General features: G+C 37.2%; 1 protein-coding gene across 2 annotated transcripts in view; it reads right to left on the bottom strand.

Annotated features, from left to right (window-relative positions):
* The window catches only part of LOC144639024 (rhotekin-like), a 93589-nt gene that overhangs the window by 33959 nt on the left and 35898 nt on the right, over positions 1-23732 (bottom strand). For both annotated transcript variants that reach the window (XM_078498292.1, XM_078498297.1), the window contains exons 7-8: positions 20523-20674; positions 17973-18101 (exon numbers count right to left, since the gene is read on the bottom strand). In XM_078498292.1, coding sequence (XP_078354418.1) covers positions 17973-18101; positions 20523-20674 — 281 coding nt within the window. The remainder of the gene's footprint in view (positions 1-17972; positions 18102-20522; positions 20675-23732) is intronic.

Genomic DNA, 23732 nt, shown 5'->3' with positions numbered 1-23732 from the left:
CATGCGTCGATATGGGCTAGTGTGCATGACAGAGAAGTTCTGCTATTGATTGTTTACATATTTTCCGCGATTTGTGGCCTAATTTCTGGCTCACAATGAACCTATTTCAAGTTTTATTCATTGAATAATATTCTTAGAGTCCTTGCCTAATTTTCTGACAGCAACTGTAGTTTGGTGTCGGCGTGCCGTTCATCAGATGGACTTTGGCTATGTGTATTAAACATTGCGCATGGACTAATGGCGACCGAATGTTGAGAACCTGAATACATTACCCGAGTTCTTATATGGACAGAAGATCTAAAAGGACAAAGCACTGCAGCTACTTGTCACACAGGTAGCTCAAACATGAAATTTGCATAAAGTGGCGGCCTTTAAAATATAAGAGTTTATATGGGTTTTTAATAAACGGAAAACGTTTAAGCGATAAATAAAAGCAAAAACTCTAAATAAAGTTGTCGGAATATGAAATAGTGTCGTTTGCTTTTGTTACAGCATGATTATGTCTTTTTACTTTAACAAGTTCACCGTGTATATATCAATATGACAAGGTAGGAGAGATTTGTTGCTTCTAGCGTTCAACATGTGTCGAAATTGGCTCGAATTTCGCTGACAAAAACAACTTTCACCCAAATTGAGACTTCAAATGAAAGGATGATAAAGGAATGCTTTTCTAAAAGCTGCTTGCTCATTCCTCATCATCCTCAGCAACTAGCCGCTTTTGAAACTCCAAAATCAGCTCAAAATAGCCGCCATACAGTCCGTGTCTCCCACGACAGTTCAAAATGTCCGGAAATAGACTGGACTCCAGTCAAATTAGGGGCATGCTATTTTTAATAGCGTTTCAAGATGCTCCACTACCCCTGCTCCACTACCACACGGTGAAGAAAACATTTGCGCCTCGTCGTAGCATCCATGCGTGACAACAAGTCTCTGAACGTGGAATCACGTATCTGGAGACAATGTTTTCAAATTGCTTAATTTCAGTGCCCGAAATACCACTTGAAATAATAACTGCGCAGCTTCTTCCTTGATTTTGCCGAACGGATATGGCTTGTCATTTAATAGGGCTTTCAAACGAATTGATATGACCGTTTAACTCTTTGGCGAAGGCTAAAAACGGTTTTCATGAAGCATTTAAACGGATAACAAACTGAATACAAACGGTTTCATCCATTTAATGAATAAGTGCTAATGTACGTTTTCCCGCTGTCCACCACTTTGTTGCAAAGTCAAGATAAAATTTGCGAAGTAATCTTTTTGCAGCCTTTCAGTACTTGAAATATATATTTTTTATTTTAATCTTATAACAGCAAAATGCGTAATAGAGCAAATAAAGAAGTTTGTCATGGAGTAAATGAATAGAGTTATTGAAGCGCATCATAGCACAAGGGTGCTAGTTGCATTCCAATTGCACTGACTTGTTTGTTGTCTGCATAAATTTGACTTTCTTATACTATTATCATTTTTATCACGTTAGGATCCAATTACACGTTCACAGTTTTGTAAACATGGTAAGTAATTTCCAGGCAAATTGTAAAGTGTAAAAATTATTTTCTAGGGCTAGTGGACAAAAAGTATATTATAGCAAAAAGTAGCTTAGAAAACCTCCGTAACGTAAAAGACTTATATTTTATTTTCATAATATTTCAGTATTTATTTATTTTTACTGTATAAAAAATGTTAAGGTGGCTTGTAATGCTTTATATATTCCCATCTTTGGCATTATATTACAGCTACACCAATAATGTTCAGGTTAAACGTTAAGTACAACTTTGTAAAGGTGACGTCAAAAATCATTGCAATAGCAACGTCCAAAGTGGTCAATTATACCTTATATTTGACTTTTTGATGCTAAAATCTTAAAAACTAGCCGCTGAAAGTTTTTGTTTTTCATAAATTTTTGTCTAATGGACAAAACAAACAATCTAACAATTTTTAAAAAAATTCTGTAGGTGGGGTTCAGAGCCACTTTCAATTTATGAAAAAAATGATGAAGCTCCAAATCCTGCCTACAGATTTTTTCAAAAATTGGCAAAAATTTTTCTTTTGTCAAATACAGTATATAAAAAACAAGAACTTTCACCGAGTAGTTTTTCCATTATTAGCCTCAAAAGGTCAAAAATAGGGTATGTTTGACCTCAAATGACGTTACCATGGCAACGACCTCACAATGACCTCAATCTGTTCATTTGTAAAACTTGCACAAGTTTGTACTAAAATATTTTCCTAAACGTTATTACTATAGCTGCGATAGAACACGAAATACAGGCATATCTTATTTTAACTTTAAACTACAGTCAACTCTCTCTTAACGGACACCTCTATAAGACGGACACCTCCGTAAGACGGACACTTGGTGATGGTCCCTGCCGTTTTTCAGTCATTTTGCTGTAAACAAACTCCCTATAAGACGGACATCTCTCTAAGACGGACAACGGACACTTTGAAATCATTAACGGACACTTGAGGAGTGTTTTTATATCATGTTTTATTAGTGAAAATACTTTCAAACTTCGCAAAGTCATTCAGTGCTCTAAGATACGTGTATACCAAGAACTTTCACCGAGTAGTTTTTCCATTATTAGCCTCAAAAGGTCAAAAATAGGGTATGTTTGACCTCAAATGACGTTACCATGGCAACGACCTCACAATGACCTCAATCTGTTCATTTGTAAAACTTGCACAAGTTTGTACTTAAATATTTTCCTAAACGTTATTACTATAGCTGCGATAGAACACGAAATACAGGCATATCTTATTCTAACTTTAAACTACATTCAACTCTCTCTTAACGGACACCTCTATAAGACGGACACTTGGTGATGGTCCCTGCCGTTCTCAGTCATCATTTTGCTGTAACCAAACTCCCTATAAGACGGACACCTCTCTAAGACGGACAACGGACACTTTGAAATCATTAACGGACACTTGAGGAGTGTTTTTATATCATGTTTTATTAGTGAAAATACTTTCAAACTTCGCAAAGTCATTCAGTGCTCTAAGATACGTGTATACCAAGCTTACTAACCACAAACAATGACGCTTTAGCGGATTACTTCTTTGCTTACGTATATGGACACTAAAGAGGTCGTTCTCTACTTACAGTATTACAGTTTGTAGAAGCTTTCAATTTTTGCTTTAAAAAGCAAATACGGTCCTTTTATTATTTAAGTCTTGTTGCAGTTAGCAAAGGTTTGTTGCATTGTGCAAAGGTTTAACTTTATTATCTCAGAATTACTGGTGACATGTTACCTCTACTCTCTAGAGAGCGGACACCTCTCTAAGACAGACAGCTGCGGCCAGTCCCGAAGGTGTCCGTCTTACAGAGAGTTGACTGTATTACAAGCCACCTTGACTGCAGTTGTGTTCACTAATAAATATTAGTATAATTTCAGAGGTGATTATAAGAATTGAAGCATTCTGATTGGTCGAAAAAATGACCATTATTACTTTTTCCTGAAAAAGTACGGCAGTAAAAAGTGCAATTGAAAAGTTTGTTGGCTTCCTACTCAACGACCATTTGCATTTGAAATAAAAGAAAATTTTGCCAAAGGCTTGAGTGTATGCTCTTTATGATAGCGTTGTCAGTTTCTTTTCATTTTAATTGCTTTTGGCGAGGATGGGGGTGACGAAAGGGGTGGGCCTGGGGAGAAGCTGCGGCCCCTTCCCCTCTAGCGGATTCTCCGTGGTCCGTATTGCGGGCTCACTAGGCATTTTCAAAATGGCGGGGATGGCGATCTAAATAGTGATTATGAGTTATATAGGATAGTTTTGTCGATGTTCTTTCTTTTTGACGCGATCACGAGTCCCCAAACAAAGGGTATGCAATATCTTTTATTTGTATTCCCGATAAAGAAGAATATGGAGTGAGGAGAAACGGTGGAAGCCTTTCGCAAACATTTCTAACAGAAACTTACAGTGACCTGAGGTAAGCGTTTCTCATTGTACTATAATTTTATTTTGAAGACTGGCTTAAGCTTATGTCTTCGGCGTTTATGTGAAGATTTATAAAAGTGCTAAAGATAGAATCGTGCTAAAACTTAGCTAACTGGAATTAAAGCCGAGCACGGCGATAAAAAAAATAGATCTTGTAGATTTTGAGGCGATATTATCATAGTAATGTCACTCAGTTCGTCGAGACATGTAATTGTTATTTATATTTGTCATCTGAATGTTAAGCTACCGAAAATTAATAAGAATCGCATCCTTTTATTATTTATACGTGAGGAAATGTTTGTCAAAATATTGACCAAGTGGTCATTTCAGGCAGCAAAGAAAAATTATATTTGCCTCTTTGGGAATGTGTGTGATAAATGAAACCATTTCTTAAATTTAAATTTGTATCTTTCCATGATGTGTATTGTATTGCCAGAGATAGATTTACGTTCTTTTGCATTTTGTGGTATACAGGTAATTTGTGGGATTAATAGCATGCCTAATGTGTAAACAGGATTTACAGAATTCAGAAATGAGGACTTTCTGAATTACTGGTGAGTTAAACTATGGATTAAAACAAGTTCAAGTAGTTATTGATCTCTTCAGCCAATCTCAGCAATTCCCATCCTCCTCTCTACACACATTCATTACCTGCGACATTTAAGATGTAGTTTTTGACCAGACATTTGCCTACTTTATAAATAAACGGCATGCAATACATGCTGAAGCGATGACGTTTCACAAGGGGTTAAAAATACATTTTCTTCGTAGATTTGCTCAATTGTACAACTGCAGTAATATTTTATTTTATATATATATTTTTTTGATTTCCCTATGTTGTCTCAACAAAGATTACGTTATATTATAGCGTGACTTGCGACAAACGACATACGATACGCGGGAGCTAGCTTTTAAGCTGCGAGAAAGGTCAAACGGTCTCTCAGTCCAAGAACTAGAAATCTCTGTCTACTAAATCTAATAGATCCCATCACATAAAATTTAGTCTCTTTCGTTTATACATTGTAGGGTCCCATTCTTACTGCACAGGAGTATTTTGCTTTTGCTACGCGGCGATTTCTTGTTATTAAGTTAAACTTGATTTCTGTTCGATTGAGCTAAACGGATCCGGTCGATCGGGTGCCTGCATTAAAGCGATGACATCATCAGTTGCACGTCATCGCTTAAAAAGCTGTTTGACATTTTTTAAGGCATGTATTTTCAATTGTTGGATGGCCTTCAGTAGCATTTTAAACTACAGCTAGCAATGTAAAAAATTCAAATGAAGCCTGATATTTTTCTGCAAAATTATGATTAATGAAAGGAAGGGTGCAAAGAAAATTGATTTCTTCCTGGCCTGATCCAGGTAGACTGGGCAAGGTGAAACCATTATATGCTTACCCAAAGTCGCATGTTTCTCTGGAAAGGTCAACATCAAAAAATAAAAATCCATAAATGTTATTTGGCTATCTAGCAAGTGGAAACATGAAAACAGTCAGGGTTTTTTTCACACACTGAAAAAGGCCATTTAATATACAGTCTGCATGCTGGAAAAATAGTCAAAATAGTCCTCTTAGTCAAAATGAACTCAAAAATACACATTGTGTTAATGTAATAAAATTGTCACATGATTGATTCCCCCATGTTGCCAGTTTAAACCTGAATATACTTAAGTGACATTTATAGCTATTTATGTAATATGAACATCCCGGAACCCAATAAGGCTACATGTGAATACTGACACTTTATTACATGTAAGTTTTGAAACCATTCTGGGGTTCATGACAAAAATATTTTGTTTCAATAAAAGTAATGAAATTGCAGAGAATTTACGAAATTATTATCGCAGACCATAAATTTACTCCAGCACAGGCTAAAGTGTCTTCAATAGTGTAATGGCAGTTTAATTATAATGTGTGGTTCCAAAAAATATCCATACCTACCCCAAGGATGGTTCTTTGGTTTGGACCCTCCCACCCCCTGGGATTTCCAGTTTAGCTTCATACTTTCTTTTAAAAATTTGTGCTATTGAGACCCTCATCCCCCTCGGAATTTCCAGTGAACATCGTTGGGGTGGGTATGGATATTTTCTGGAGCCGCACAATGTAGGCATTTGCTTATGAGAGTAAGCTGCATATTGATCTGATTGATACACACTAATATATTTTCACATTTACATGTTTTCTATGGAATATATAATTATATATTGTTTTTACCGGTTTCATTTGTAATAATAATAATAATAATAATAATAATAATAATAATAATAATAATAATAATAATAACAAATGTTTTAACTGGATGGCCCAACTGTTATCAAAGTGGGCCTGTAAAAAGAAAAATATAATATAAAAATATAAAACATCAGATAAAAGATAAAACGTTAAAAATCCTATGCTTATGTAACCTACAAAAATAATTCGTTTCAAGACTGCCAAAATAAAACCCTACTGTATTATTAGTCTGTCTAGTTTTTAAAGTTAAAGAATTAAAAATAGAAGCACCAGAGAAATAAAAACTTTTCTGAACAAAAGTCAAGTTTCACTTTGGGTAAAGCAACAGTGGCTCCACAGTTCCTCGCATTACAATTATGAGCTAAAAAATTAAAGTAGTTCTTAAAAGGGCTTCAGTCAAAAACAAATGAACAGGCTTTTCTCTTTAGAGTGTTCTCGACTCTGGGTTAAAGGTGGAGTTCACAAGTAAGACATTTCGGCTGTAAACGAAAGCAAAATTGCGAATAGTTGTCAGCGAGCAAAAAAATACATTATAAAGGGGTCGTAGGCGCTGCGAATTGTCAGGTGTGTAAGCTGCGACAAGGAGGAAATGTTGCCCTCACAGTGTGACAGTAGAAACAACTTGAAAAATGATTTTAAATAGCGTGCCCCTCTCCATTGGGGTTCAATTTGACTGGAGTCCTTTTTTGTAACTGTCGTGGGAGTCAAATGTGTCCCAAAATTGGATACAATATTTTGGTGGAGTTTTTTCTGCCTCGACTAACTCGACCGGCCAATAAAAGGGATATAGGAATACTAGTCTACAGAGAGAATTATAAGAATCTATTACCACCACTCAACTTCGCTACAATCTTCTCCGCTACAATCTTTACTTGACTGCTCTACTCTATTCTACTCTACTCTTCTCTACTTTATACTACTGTACTCTACACCACTCTACTCTACTTCACCTCTACTCTACTACATGTTCTACTCGACTCGACTCTACTCTACTCTATACAACTGTACTCTACACCACTCTACTCTACTCCACCTCGACTCGACTCGACTCAACCACTACTCTACTCCACCTCTACTATACTCTACTCGACTCTACTCCACCTCCACTGAACTCGACTCGACTCAACTCAACTCGACTCCACTCTACGTTTTATTAGTATACTCTACACCACTCTACTCTACTCCTCTACTATACGCTACTCTTCTCTACTCTACTCAACCTCGACTCTACTCAACCTCGACTCGACTCGACTCATACGGCCGTAAAAGCGTAAGGAAAATCGGCGTAGGACAGTAGAAGTGTAATTTAAACGTAAGGCCGTAGAAGTGTCAAGTTTAGAATGAAAACGACTAGAGCCGTAGAAGTGTAAAGTTTAGAATGAAAACGTAGAGCCGTAGAAGTGTAAAGTTTAGAATGAAAACGTAGAGCCGTAGAAGTGTAAAGTTTAGAATGAAAACGTAGAGCCGTAAAGCATACTAAAGTTTAGCATGAAAACGTAGAGCCGTAGAAGTGTAAAGTTTAGAATGAAAACGTAGAGCCGTAGAAGTGCAAAGTTTAGAATGAAAATGTAGAGCCGTAGAAGTATAAAGTTTAGAATGAAAACGTAGAGCCGTAGAAGTGCAAAGTTTAGAATGAAAACGTAGAGCCGTAGAAGTGTAAAGTTTAGAATGAAAACGTAAAGCCGTAGAAGTGCAAAGTTTAGAATGAAAACGTAGAGCCGTAGAAGTGTAAAGTTTAGAATGAAAACGTAGAGCCGTAGAAGTGTAAAGTTTAGAATGAAAACGTAGAGCCGTAGAAGTGCAAAGTTTAGAATGAAAACGTAGAGCCGTAGAAGTGTAAAGTTTAGAATGAAAACGTAGAGCCGTAGAAGTGTAAAGTTTAGAATGAAAACGTAGAGCCGTAGAAGTGTAAAGTTTAGAATAAAAACGTAGAGCCGTAGAAGTGCAAAGTTTAGAATGAAAACGTAGGGCCGTAGAAGTGTAAAGTTTAGAATGAAAACGTAGAGCCGTAGAAGTGTAAAGTTTAGAATGAAAATGTAGGGCCGTAGAAGTGCAAAGTTAAGAATGAAAACGTAGAGCCGTAAAGCATAAAGTTTAGAATGAAAACGTAGAGCGCTAAAAGCGTAAAGTTTTGAATGAAAACGTAGGGCCGTAGAAGTGCAAAGTTTAGAATGAAAACGTAGGGCCGTAGAAGTGTAAAGTTTAGAATGAAAACGTAGAGCCGTAAAAGCGTAAAGTTTTGAATGAAAACGTAAGGCCGTAGTTCAGAAGCGTAAATTTTAGAATGAAAATGTAGGGCCGTAGAAGTGCAAAGTTGAGAATGAAAACGTAGAGCCGTAAAAGCGCAAAGTTTAGAATGAAAAAGCAGTAATGCCGTATTGGTAAAAGCGCCGTTAAGTTTAGAATGAAAACGTAGTGCCGTAGAAGTGCAAAGTTTAGAATGAAAACGTAGGGCCGTAGAAGTGTAAAGTTAAGAATTAAAACGTAGGGCTGTAAATCGTAAAGTTTAGAATGAAAATGTAGTGCCGTAGAAGTGTAAAGTTAAGAATTAAAACGTAGGGCTGTAAATCGTAAAGTTTAGAATGAAAACGTAGGGCCGTAGAAATGTACAGTTTAGAATTTACGTTAAGCCGTAGAAGTGTAAAGTTTAGAATGAAAACGTAGAGCCGTAGAAGTGTACAGTTTAGTCGAGTGGAGTGGAGTGGAGTGGAGTGGAGTAGTGTTAAGTGAAGTCGAGTGGAGTCGAGTCGAGTCGAGTAGAGTATTGAGTAGAGTAGAGTCGAGTAGAGGTGATTCATGTCAGTCTAGTCTAGTTGAGTCGAGTAGCCTACAGTAGGGTAAACTTGAATGAAATATAGCAAAGTAGAGTCGAGTCGAGCAAAGCAGCGTTCAGAAGAGTAGACTCGAATAAAGTATATTATACTAGAGTAGAGTAGTTTAAAGTAGCGTAATAGTATAGTAGACCCGAATCAAGTATAGAAGACTAGAGCAAAGTAGAGTACAGTACAGTAGAGTACAGTTGAGTCGAGTGGAATAGAGACAAGAACAGTCACATAAGCTTATATAAACGTACAGTAGCGTGGCGGAGACGAATAAAGAAGTGTTGAGCGAAGAGACCAGTCCAATCGACAATCGTAAAGTCAGAGAGACAACTAGAACATTGTAGTAGAGTTGAGTAGAACAGAGTGTAATCTGTAGTAAAGGCGAGTTCAGTCAAGTAGCATACTTATACGCGGGAGTAAAGTACATGATAGTAAAGTAGATTCAAGTGATGTCCAGCTGAGTAGGGTACAACAGTTGGGTATTCACGTATTGCGTCAAGTTGAAAAGAGTTGTGATGGTGTAGTTGAGTTGAGTCGAGTTGAGAAAAGTTGTTATTATGTGGTATATTTGACTTGAGATAAGAGTAGAAAGTTTACTCGAGATGATAAGAGTAAAGATGTGATGTTAGTAGCTGCGTAGAGTTGAGAAAACCTTTTATCGTGTGGTAGGGTTCAATCAAGATAATGAGAAGAGTTTTGATAGTCTAATAGACTTTATTGTTTGTTGAGAGTGAATCGAGTATAGTTAAGTACTTACAGATCAACCAGAATGTTACTAAAAGAGGACTAATAACGTACAGAATAACTTAATGTAAAGGCAGTCGAGCTAGTCGAGATACAGAAAAAACTCCACCAAAATTTTCTATCCAATTTCGTGCCAGGTATAGTGGGAGTCACGCACCATATGGCGGCTATATTGAGCTGATTTTGGAGTTTCAAAAGCGGCTAGTTGCTGAGGATGACTAAGCAGGTTTTAGAAAAGCAATCGCTTATCATCCTTTCAATGAGATTTGAAGTCAGAATTTGAGTGGTGAAAGCTGTTTTTGTAAGCAAAATTAGAGCTAATTTTGACAGGTGTCGAACGCTAGAAGCCACTGAGCTCTCCTACCTTGTAAACTCTGCTCTGTTCTTAAAATTGAGCATTGCTCAAAATAACTTCACATTTCGATGATGCCACAATTATTCCGTAAAACAAGTAAAGAACGACTGCGATTGGTCTAAATTCTGAAGTTTTTTGTTTGTCTTTGCTGGCAGACTATTTGTTTACATTTCACTATGTTAGTTAGTACAATATTTGGCTCCTGATTCAAAACTATCTTTGACCACCAGTCATAAAATAGCATTAAACAAACGAGCGATGAATAGATTTTTCAGAAACGTTCTCATAACTTTACAGCCAAACCAACTTGTGCCCGTTTTATGAGGTCCAAATAGGCGTAGAAATTTCTGTAGAGCTGTATGTTTCTACAATGCCATTCCTAGCCCATAAGTGAGAAGCTCATGGAAATTATGTATCCCCCCGTAAATATTTTTTAACACAAACGCAGAAGGTTATTAATATTATCATTTCATTCATTAATTTTTCCGCCATTTATAGTCTGCAAACAAGTGATCTTCCCTACTAACTATATTATACTTACGGAGCCGTAAAAGTTTAGAGTTTAGTACATAGCGTAGAGTACACTTTTACGAGCCTACGTGTTCATTCTTAACTCTACCCTTCTACGGCTCTACTTTTTCATTCTAAACTCTACACTTCTACGGCCCTACGTTTTCATTCTAAACTCTACACTTCTACGGCTCTACGTTTTCATTCTTAACTCTACGGCTCTACATTTTCATTTAAAACGCTCTATGTTTCCATTCTAAACTCTATCCTTCTACGGCCCTACGTTTTTATTCTAAACTCTACACTTCTACGGCTCAACGGTTTCATTCTAAACTCTACACTTCTACGGCTCTACGTTTTCATTTTAAACTCTACACTTCTACGGCTCTACGTTTTCATTCTAAACTCCACGCTTCCACGACTCTACATTTTCATTTAAAACGCTCTATGTTTTCATTCTAAACTCTACGCTTCCAAGGCTCTACATTTTCATTTAAAACGCTCTACGTTTTCATTCTAAACTCTACACTTCTACGGCTCTATGTTTTCAGTTAAAACGCTCTATGTTTTCATTCTAAACTCTACGGCTGTATGTTTTCATTCTAAACTCTACACTTCTACGGCTCTATGTTTTCATTCTAAACTCTATGCTTCCACGGCTCTATATTTTCATTTAAAAAGCTCTACGTTTTCATTCTAAACTCTACATTTCTACGGCTCTACGTTTTCATTCTAAACTCTACACTTCCACGGCTCTACATTTTAATTTAAAACGCTCTACGTTTTCATTCTAAACTCTACCCCTCTACGGCTCTACATTTTCATTTAAAACGCTCTCTGTTTTCATTCTAAACTCTACCCTTCTACGGCTCTACATTTTTATTAACTGGGCGGAGACTGGGCCGGCCCAGTTCATAAATCGCCCGGCATTTTTTTGTCGTGTCGGTAAATCGTTCCAGACCCACTCGGCCGCTTCCTTGGCGAGGATTCATTTCACTCACCTTTGATATTTACTCGGCAAGAGCCATTAAATCACTTTTCAATTTAAAATTAAATTAATACCCTGATTTCTGTTAAGCGTGAAATAGATATTTTTTGTGTTATTCAAGCGTTTGACTCAAGCGAGTACTGGAGTTCGAAGCCGGTGATTGTTTTGAAAACAGTAATTGAAAACCGTAAGGTCAGTCACGAAATGTGTTTGCAGCAAGCTTCACGCATAACTGCTCTTACAAAAACAGCTGGAAGCTAGAGTATTTTTGAACCGGAATACTTTGAAGATGCTTTCAAGAATTGTGTTCATTTTCATGTGTGCACAGTTGAGCCGGCAAAGTCGCGTATCAAAGACGATTGAATGTTTGCACAGCAAAATATTCTTCTTCTTCTCTCACACTTCTCAAGACTTCAGAAAACAAAATGGTCATGTGTAGTACTTCTACAAACTGTGATAGAATTTTTGAAAGAATCCGTAAAGCCAAAGTAAGTAAAAGAAATTGTCTGCAAAATGAGAGTCTTGGTGCAGGTAATTACATAATTAAATTTTACCACGGCATGCAAAATTTCACGGTTTTGAAATTTTCTAAATCTTTATGGCTTTGAAAAGGTTTCTTGACACCATCTTGAATAAAAATTCATCTGAAATTTTTTCATGTTTCTTTCACTTGTTCACGTTTAGTTTGGTTTTAAACGAACAACATCTATTTATCCGTGTGATGTTTTTGATACACATATTTACCTTGTTTGTCGTAGTAGTTCGCTCGGCCGTTTTCTTGGCCATGATTCAACTCACGCACTTTTGATGTTTACTCAGCAGGAGCTTTTAGATCACTCTCCTGTTTAAAATTTTATCTTATGCCCTGATTTCTGTTAAACGTGAAATATATATTTTTGTGTTATTCAAGCGTTTAACTCAACTGACCGGTGATTCAGTTTGGCAGCCCCAAGTAATTTTTTGTAAATGAAAAACATTACGCCAGTCACGCAATGTTCTTGTAGCAAACTTCTGCTTTTTAAAACGACTGATAAGCCAAAGCATTTTTGGGCCAGACTCCTCTTTGTCTTGAAGTTGTTCTCCATTTGACAAGAATTGTGTCCATTTTGTCCATTTTCATCTGTGCACAGTTGGGCCGACAAAGTCGTCTGTCACATACGAATTGAATGTTTGGACACCAAATAACCTTATTTTGGTTCTTGAGGTAAAAACTTTACTCGCACACTTTCTAAGAGCCCAGAAAACAAAATGGAAAGTAAAGTAATAATATAATTATTTCTACACTAGAATATAATTTTTTAAAGGATCGGAGTTTTAGCCATCGAGTGAAATAATTGACGGCAAAATGAAAACTTGCCATTTGGCGCGGATATTTAACTCACATTTAGTTGGGGTTGTTAGGATTTTAAAACGAACAGCATCTGTTATCTGATACGCAAAATATTTTCTTTTGTCATTCGTGATGTTTGAGTGACTCGTTTTATTCGTTTTGAGGGTTTTGAACAGCGTGTGGTGTTATCTGATACGCGTGATCTGATGCATTTTCTTTTGCAATTGTGTTTTAAATATTTTTTTCTTGATATTTATGTGACTCGTTTTATTCGACCAGGAGCCGAAATTGTAATTTTGTGGTTGCTACGCTAGTTCTTTTTAGCGAAAAAATTTTTTTTTTGTTTTTCATTTAAGGGTTTTGAGTTTCCATCGGAACCGCGATGGAGAAATTACCTCGGCAATGAATCACGCAAGCAAGAACTGGCGTTTGCGTGACTGCGTACTAAAATGCAAATGCAGCATATAGGCAGGTTTTTTGATCGAAAAATCGGCTTGACTTGAGGAACTCGCGTGTTTGAAAGCTTAAAAGCTTTCTAATTTTTTCGAATTCCTTAACTTTTTGATTTGTTTGGGTGTGATACATTTTTTTAAAATAAAAAAAAACGCTTCTATATTTTTAACGAATTCCTTCTTATTGTTTGTTTACTTTGGTCGGAGATAATTTGAAATGGCATTCGACTGATTTGAGTTCATTTATTCAATATTAGGAACGCACCAAATGTTTTCATCCTAATCAGTCATTTATCCAGGCATGTTAATAAAAGCAGCTAATGTGGTGAAAAACATTTTGACACACTACCTACAACTCACGGAAACTGCATAACTTAGCAAACCTCGGTTAGTGTGTCACAGGAACGAGTAGAGTCAAAGACTGCAGCGGATGCGGGGGGGGGGGGGAGGAGTAGAAGGGAAGAGATTCGAAAGTGAATGGCAATGAAAAGTAAAAATAATAATAATAATAATAATAATAATAATAATAATAATAATAATAATAATAATATAGCGCTTTTCAGATAATCTTCCATTATACTAAGGTAAAAACGAAAATCTAAAAATACCAAGGTTATTCAGTATTTAGAATAAAATAAAGATTTAAAGCCTAAGCAGGAATTTGTCTTAGAATAAGAAAAAACACAGTCATGTGTTACTCAATGTAATGGTATTTAAAAGTTTTTGCTGCACTTGCCTAATCAAATAGTTAAACATTGACCGCCCAGTTTTAAGCTTTAAGCTTTAGGCGTCTTGTTTAAAACGCTCTACGTTTTCATTCTAAACTCTACGCTTCTACGGCTCTACGTTTTCATTCTAAACTCTACGTATCTACTGCTCTACGTTTTCATTCTAAACTCTACGCTTCTACGGCTCTACGTTTTCATTCTAAACTCTATGCTTCCACGGCTCTACATTTTCATTTAAAACGCTCTACATTTTCATTCTAAACTCTACGCTTCTACGGCTCTACGTTTTCATTCTAAACTCTACGCTTCCACGGCTATACATTTTCATTTAAAACGCTCTACGTTTTCATTCTTAACTCTACACTTCTACGGCTCTACATTTTCATTTAAAACGCGCTACGTTTTCATTCTTAACTCTACACTTCTACGGCTCTACGTTTTCATTTAAAACGCTCTATGTTTTCATTCTAAACTCTACGCTTCTAAGGCTCTACGTTTTCATTCTAAACTCTACGCTTTCACGGCTCTACATTTTCATTCTAAACTCTACGCTTCTACGGCTCTACGTTTTCATTCTAAACTCTACGCTTCTACGGCTCTACATTTCCATTCTAAACTCTACGGCTCTACGTTTTCATTCTAAACTCTATGCTTCTACGGCTCTACGTTTTCATTCTAAACTCTACGCTTCTACGGCTCTATGTTTTCATTCTAAACTCTATGCTTCCACGGCTCTACATTTTCATTTAAAACGCTCTACATTTTCATTCTAAACTCTACGCTTCTACGGCTCTACGTTTTCATTCTAAACTCTACGCTTCCACGGCTCTACATTTTCATTTAAAACGCTCTACGTTTTCATTCTTAACTCTACACTTCTACGGCTCTACATTTTCATTTAAAACGCGCTACGTTTTCATTCTTAACTCTACACTTCTACGGCTCTATGTTTCTATTCTAAACTCTACGCTTTTACGGCTCTACGTTTTCATTTAAAACGCTCTATGTTTTCATTCTAAACTCTACGCTTCTAAGGCTCTACGTTTTCATTCTAAACTCTACGCTTCCACGGCTCTACATTTTCATTCTAAACTCTACGCTTCTACGGCTCTACGTTTTCATTCTAAACTCTACGCTTTTACGGCTCTACATTTTCATTCTAAGCTCTACGCTTCTACGGCTCTACGTTTTCATTCTAAACTCTACACTTCCACGGCTCTACATTTTAATTTAAAACGCTCTACGTTTTCATTCTAAACTCTACCCCTCTACGGCTCTACATTTTCATTTAAAACGCTCTATGTTTTCATTCTAAACTCTACGCTTACAAGGCTCTATATGTCTTCATTCTAAACAGTACGCTTCTATGGCCCTACATTTTCTTTCCAAAGTGTACTCTTCTACGGCTCTAAGTTTTCATTCTTAACTGTACACTTTTATTCTTAACTGTACGCTTCTATGGGTCTATGTTATTATTCTTAAATGTACGCTTCTTCGGCTCTACTTTTCCATTTTTAACTGTACGCAAAATAATAAAGAATTACTTGTCCTTTAATTTTTTTGTACAAAAGGGTTGGGTCATGTTATTTTCAACCCTTTTTTTAGGGGTGGGCCAGTCAGTTTTGAGCCAGAAGGAAGCGGTGGGTTACATATTTTCCACCTGCCACTTTTCCAATAGCTCTAGCCAACCTTCCCCCCCCCCCCCCCACCCCCGGTACTTATTGACCAGTCCCTAAAACCTCAATGGCCATCACCCTTTGCCTGCACCATCAATAATGCCTTGAGCTCTCTCCTCTGCAGAGGCTAAAAGGGGTTTTTCGGCGCCCTCTTTTGCGTTTGCATTCACGTGTCCAGGACATTGTAGTCTTAGCTATGTTGTTGTCGTCCTTTCAGAACACATGTCCAATCCATTTCCATCTTCTCCTGGTGACGATAGTGCGAATATCCTCCCGCTTGGTTTGCTTTAGGGGCTGGTCGTTGGAGATTTTCTGGGGCCAGAAAATCAGTATAATGTGGCTATATCATGTCCAGAATCGATGTTGAGGTTACGCGATGTACAACAAGTAGAGTTAGAAAGAACGTATTTAGATGCTGGCATAGGAATGTGGAAAAGTTTGCTGTCCGCAATATAAAGATCATTGTAGTTTTAGAACTGTTTTGTTGAGTAGTGATAATCATCACTAAAAAATTCAATATCAACAGACAAATGAATTAATTTGGAAACTTCTGGTGGCTTAAACTCTAGAAACGTAGCAATTTTTTTTTTTTTTGAAATGTGTTAAATCTCTATGTGTTAAACCAAGGCTATCAGATTGATTGTCCTGATTGAGTGCAAAGTTTCTTTGCAGTAGGAACTAAATAAATCAATACATAAGCTTAAATTTTTGTTTCTTCGTAATTGAATTTAGAACCCCATGCACTCATACTGCTGACATGTCCTGTACAAAATAATATTTGTAGTTGTGAAGGAGCTTTGTATGCAGCAATATTTATAAATCAAATTTAGATAAAAATTATTTGACCAGCAGGTGAAATAAACATCATTTTCAGGTCAAGATTTTTTTTTTATTTCTTTACTGTCTGATGTTTCAAATGGGAGCTTTTATATTTAAAAATAAAAACTGGATTTTTACAGCTACACTGAGTAGTATGCTTCTTTCAGGCCGATTATAAATCAGTACTAATTAAACTTTGATGAGGTTAGAGAGGTTTTCAATTGAGTGCTGAAAGTGATTTGCCTTTACTTTGGTTTTGCATTACTAGGCTCATTGATTGGCTCAAAAATATCGTGCCACTTTCTCAGCCAATTAGAAGTAAAACCAAAACCAATTGAGGGTTTACTGACACAAATTTTTGTGCGCTTAGTGACGACTTAATGTAATTACTTCAAGTTTTGATTGGTTTACTGGTAAGTGTCCCTCGTGATTGGTCAGAGTAATTACTTTGGTTTTGGTTTTACGACACTCAACTGAAAACTGCTCTAAAGACAATCTAATCAAGGAAATTCCACCCAGTGTTCCCATCGTCTATTCTATCCCATAATCCCTTAGGATTTGGCAGCAAATTTATGTATTTTCAAAATTATTTGTAAATACCTATAGGTACTCACTTGATTTTGTGATGTTTTCTCCTCCCCAAACCCTACAAATACTATTGACATCACTTATGTAACCATGACAGGCCCAGACCCAATAACATTTGGACACCTTAGGCTTTCATGCGCTACCGTATTTACTCGAATAAGCGCCGCGGCGCTTATTAAATTTTTCATGCCTCGAGTGCGGCGCTTATTTGAGGGCGGCGCTTATTTAAAAGTTTGACGACACAAACAATGTCATCTAGTAGAAACTTCTACAGTCACTAAAAGAAGGGTATTTTGATTGTCATTATTCGTCGCTTACGGAAGATTGTAGTTGCGCTTGCTGTCCCGACAAAGTTCACGGCCTTCACAACGTTAAAAGAACTATGTATTAGCGAGCGTCAAAACATAATAACTAGAACTGCTAAACATTGCTTTTGATTAAAAGGAATTTTCACGGCTGTTTCAGAGTTGCTTAGTAGTGCTATTTTTTAGTTATTCGGAATTCTTCGAATAAGCGCCACATCAGGACTGCGGCGCTTATTCGGGGGCGGCGCTTATTAACTTTTTTGTCCCAAATGCAGCGCTTATTCGAGGGCGGCGCTTATTCGGGGGCGGCGCTTATTCGAGTAAATACGGTATGCCACCCAACTCCGTTAAACTATTGTTAACCATTAGCTAAAAAACAATAGAACAAACAATATTCAACTTCCAACACTCATGCTCAATGTTTAACTCCTGTGTGCAGTGGCACATTCAATGTATCAGATACTAAAAAAGCTGAAAGCAGAACTTACTGGCTTGATTTCTATACATTCCACTGGTTCGTTCTTATCAAAGTCTTCTTTGCTCCTCCAGCATTTTATTGTTGCGTGCCTCAAAACACACCACAGTCGACACCATGAAAACTGGCTGCCAGTCCTTGTCTGAAAATGATGTACAGGAAAAACAGGTAATCAAGGAAAGAACAGAATAGGGTATTGACCATTACTAACTTGTGAATAGCAGCAGGTTCACAGTGAACAAGTTATCGTGATGAGTCACGAAAATCACCATATCACTGCGCTGTAAACTTTAGGCAAATACGGGTATATAAATTTTTACACGTTTAGGAGGTCCAAATTCAAACAAGTAAGTGTAAAGAAAAGGTTGACAGCCAAAAAAGACAAAATTGATAGTTCTCAACTCCACATGGATTTCAGTTGAAAAGCAGAATGTGACACTAAAATGTTTCCATCGTACACCTCGAGGGAAATTTTTAAGTAAACTCTTAGCAACTCGCTTCGATGCAGGAGGGCAGAAATCTGTCACTAATTTCTGGATAAGGGCAATCAGTGGCAATTGGAATTCGGACAGACCAAAGACTCTCACAAATAACTGATTTTTAATGCTGTTTTATCTGCTCTTGTCTAAAATCGGCATATAATGTTAAATCTTTAATGTAAATCAGAAGTGCAATGCCCACGACAAAATTTATACTACGGGCTCTCTGATTATTGCGTTGAATGAACGTCGCAATGAACGTAACACACAAATTTAAGTAACTAAAAGTTAATTATAAAATGTATATTTCATGTGCCTTGATTGACTCGACGAAGGTTCTAGAAAGTTTGGTAAAAAATTTTAATAAGATTTTTTTTTTCCGCATTGGCAGTATGAGATAAATTTGGAAAATACTGGTTGTCAGTAACTGAAGATCATACACACTGTAACAGGACAATATAATCACTGCCAATTCCAGGGTATATCCCTCCTTTATCTTGAGTTGAATTAGCTTTCAACTCAAAATAAAGGAGGCTATCCATATTCAAAAAGAACTACCTTGCCTCAATCAGCAATTACACCATGTTAATCTAAAATAATTATTATCCTTTTAATTCACACATTTTCACGTTCTGTTGTTACTATTTGTCTTAATTAGCATTTTTCTGTCTACTTATTATTTAACTTTTTGTGCTTTGTAAATCATTCAACTGAAAAATGACAGAGGTTTCTGTCGAAACATGTCTTGTAAACTTAAAAAAAAATTGTCGTTTTCTTCAAAAACATTTGGACAAGTATAAAAAACTTGCCCACGCAGCCACAATGTCTGCAGGAATCAAAGATTAACTTGAACTAAGTCATTGGTCTTCGAATTCACTGCTGTCGAGTATGAGGGGCCTCAAATTCTGCTTTGGAGAAGCTGCACATTTTGTTACTTTTTTCAATTTCTTTCTTAAGGACATTAGAACTGAAATTGAGCCAATGATTCCCGTCCGGGACTCCGATTTTTTCTATGTCCCACGCTTGTGTCATATTGAACAATTCATATTTATTATTTATCACCGTGCTTAAAATTTACCATCTTTATCATTTACTACACACTTGATGATTCTCCTGGCAGTATGCAGGACGCGTGTCACATATCAACCTAGAAAATGGCCCAGCTCACCACAAATCTCTCGTACCTCAGTTAGTAAGAGCGCCCAACGGGTATCTGGGAGGCTATGGGTTTGATTCCCGTCGGGGACTCAATTTTTTCGTTGTCCCACGCTCGTGTCATATTGAACAATTCATCTTCAATGGAATAGAATTTAGGAAACCAGAACACAGCAGAACAGAAATTGGAGCAACAGAACATTAATTGACACTGCTCCAATTTTCTGTTCTGTTGATCAACGAACCAAGTGGAGTTTGGGTAAGAACCAGTTGCACGTTATAATTTGTAATTTGGTGTTGTTTGTACTGACCTCAAGCTCGCTGGGTTTAGTCGGTTTGGTCAAAACCTCAGGCGATATTCTTGAAGTACCTTATTACATCAGGATATGTTAACCATTGACACATATTTAGATATCGATAGGGATAACCCCAACATTTCCATTTATTACATTGGCTAATAGCAATTATGACATAGCATACAACACTTCACATTGAACAGTACCAATATAGTCTGGTCACAATGCAATGACCCCTGACTAGGGTCATTTCGTTGCACTCTTAGACAGAACACTCAACTTTAAAAGTGCCTCTCTTCGTCCAGGTGAAAATATTAAGCAGGGCTGTCATAAGTTTTCACGCATTGATTGTCACCCTTAAATTTGAGTGAACTCAGCCATGGCAAGTGTTAGGAGTTACAGCCCTTAATGACAGCCCTGTCAAGGGAAATGAAAAATACAGTTGAATTTTGCTACCTGAAACTCTCTAGGGAAAAACAATACTTTGAAAATGGAAAGAGTTGAGATAACTGATAGTAAATGACTTAAAATCAACTAAACCCAGGGAACTGGATTTGAGGTCAAGATAGCAGACAGTTCAAGATAACCGACAACAACATAGCAAATTTCAAATGTAGCTTAATGCAACTGTACCTGTACTTCAAGGAACCCACTCATTTGAACTTGTTCAACACATGTCGGTCTAGCAGCAAGACGACAGCAAATCTGACCCCAAAGAGCTAACAGCGGCATGTTTGAATCCTCAGTAGATACAGTGGTTGCTAGTGGACTCGCCCCAACCAAACCTAATGATAAAACATCCAGTATCACTTGTTTCACTTGTGAAACTAGAACTTCTTGGAGGAGTTATACCATTTCATTCTAAAACAGCTTCATACAATGACAATTATTATGGACGAAAACCCCAATAACCAGTGATCCATCAACCCATGCATCCTAGCTCTCAGACGTATAAATTTAGCAAAGGATGCATAACCAATGTCCCAGATGCCTTTGGATGGGCAAACTATATTTTCTATCTGTTAACAATCGATATGATGACTTTGTTTGCCGCGGTCTATTTATAAAACATAGGCATGCTAAGCGTGCAGGAGTTATTTTTTCAATTTATGGGGTGGCTTGGGGTGAGACTGGGTGATTTTCCTGTTGGGATGGTTTACATGTATGTCATGGGTTGAGCTATTTTTTTTTGGCACAAAATTTGCTTGCAAAAAAAAAAAAATTTTTACGTGTAATTTGTTTGTTACCGTATATTTTGAGCTTTTTGCCAAACACTGTAACATGATACTATTGTTTTTCTCACTTTTGTAACACAATACTTTTGTTTTTCTTGAAAAAGCCAAGTCTCCATTTAACACGCTTCAATGATGCTGTCTCAACTCGCGTAGAAGGGCTGTGAACTCTACATGTAAAGGTGGGCTATGTTTCATCCCTTCTAGCCGGGTAACTCGGTTAGCCGGGGCATCCTCCCTCCATGTAAACAGACCCTAACACACTCAAAAGTCATTGAACGAAAAGTAATTAATCAACAAAATAATAAACGAACCAAATCAAAAACCATCTCTTCGGGAAAGTTCTTTAAGACTGGTTTTCACTAGCGACGCAAGCACAAGCGCAAGAATAACAGCTCTTATTTCACCGTGAAAATGGCCACGACTCAAGCAAAAGCACAAGCGCATTGCAGTTTTGTGCTTGTGCTTACGGCAAGCACAAGAACAAGGATCAAAATTTGTCCTTTTTGCGTGATTGCACTTGTGCTTGCGTCGCTAGTGAAAACCAGGCTTTAAAGCGCAGTACACCTGGAGTATTTGTTTCCTGTCAGAACTGTTTCAACAAAAGATTTGTTTCTTTCAAAAGATCTCAAAACGTAAATTTTCATTCAACAAGAACTAATTAATTTAATTAGCTATCAAATTGTCGCAAAACAACACGCTCTTATTCTGTTGCCGCTATTGATCGTAGATGATTTAAACAGCAAAGTCATTCAGAGTTAATACCCATACCGGTTACCTACAGTAATAACATCATAATGACAACATTGCTAGTGGAACATTTCCAACTGCTTGGAAAGAGGCCAAGGTGATACCCTTACATAAAGGAAATAGTAAGACTGACAAGAATAACTACAGACCGATTTCGGTTCTTCCCGTCCTCTCAAAAATCTTTGAAAGGCACTTGCACAACTCTCTGTATGCCTTTCTCAGGGAAAACAACCTTCTATATCAACTGCAATCCGCCTTCAGGAAACACCACTCAACGGAGACAGCTCTTATCAACATCATCGACCGTATGCTGTTCAATCTCGATGACAACCGCATTAACGGCTTGGTTCTGGCTGACTTTCAAAAGGCTTTCGATCTTGTTAACCACGACATCCTGTTTGAAAAGCTGCGTATCTATGGTCTGGATGAATGCAGCCTGGCCCTTATGCGCTCGTTCCTTCAAAATCGCAGGCAGCGCACGGTCATCCGCGGTAGTGCACAGTCTTCGTCCCAGGCTCTCACACATGGTGTACCACAGGGATCCGTACTCTCTCCACTACTCTTCCTGGTATTCATAAACGATCTTTCCGAGGGAGTGTCACAACCAACCACAGTCGACATCTTTGCGGATGATACAACTTTGAGCTCATCCTCGCCATACACTGATACTTCTGGTCTATGCTCCAGGCTCTGTGAGAGCACCCGTGAGCTTGAGGACTGGACTAGAAATAACCGTTTCAAACTAAATATCGAGAAGACGAAGTCTATGTTTGTAACTGGGAGTAGGCTACGCACTAAGATCGGTAGTACCGGTGTCGACGAGATGAAAGTCTGTACCAGCAGCGGGGAAGCCTTAGACAATACCACAAGCCACAAGCTTCTTGGAGTCCATGTTGATCAAGACCTAAGTTTCAATGAACATGTCGATCACTTATGTAAGAAACTAGCAAAGCGTTTAGGTGTTCTTAGGTCAATCAGACATTATCTTCCTCTAAACGAGCGCATACTCTTCTACAATGCAACTATTAAGCCTATATTTCTGTACGGCGGAGCAGTCTGGAGTTCAACATCTAAAAGTAACATAAGAAGAATTTTTCGTCTCCAGAAAAGGGCTGCCCGTGTTATCCTAGGCGTTAAAACAAGAGATGAACGTACTGTAAGTTTATTTAAGAGACTAGACTGGTTGCCCTTTTATGATGAAATCACTGTTAATAAGCTATGCTTAATTTACAAATGCCTAAATGGACAATGCCCAGAGTATTTAAGGAACAGACTTGTAAGTGTCAATGACATGTCCACCAGAACCTCGCGCTATGGTGATATTACTTTACGCTGTCCTCGGTATAACCGTGAAACGGAAGGTGGAAGAACTTTTCTTGTTTCAGCCACTAAATGTTGGAACTCTTTGCCTATATATATTAGAACTAGCACTAGCATTAAGGCTTTTAAACATAATTATAGTAATTTTATTAAGGAAGGTTATGCCGACTTAGATAGCTTTCCCATGTCATAATTTTTAAATTTTTATACTGTCACACCCAAATTACTGTTTGTATTTTTATCTAGTTTTTATCTATTTTATCTGTTCTCATTTTTTTATTGATAATATATTTGTAGTAGTATTAACTTTTATTCTAGGGGAGGGCCACAGGTTTTTCAGTTTTCAACTGTAATGTGTAACCCTCATTAAATAAAGTTGTTATTATTATTGTTATTATAACATTATTCTTTAAATCTGCTTTGTGCAAATGCTTTATGTAATTTTAACTACGGTCAGGAAAGCTAGCCTTTCCAAAACGAATGCTTGAATGAGATGAATAACAATTTTGTGTTGGGCCTTTTGCTGACGGCGTGTGTTGTA

Source organism: Oculina patagonica, chromosome 2 (genome assembly GCF_052425735.1).
Source record: "Oculina patagonica isolate OP01 chromosome 2, crgOcupat, whole genome shotgun sequence".
Taxonomy (NCBI): Eukaryota; Metazoa; Cnidaria; class Anthozoa; order Scleractinia; family Oculinidae; genus Oculina; species Oculina patagonica.
This window is presented reverse-complemented; position numbering and strand designations above follow the sequence as displayed.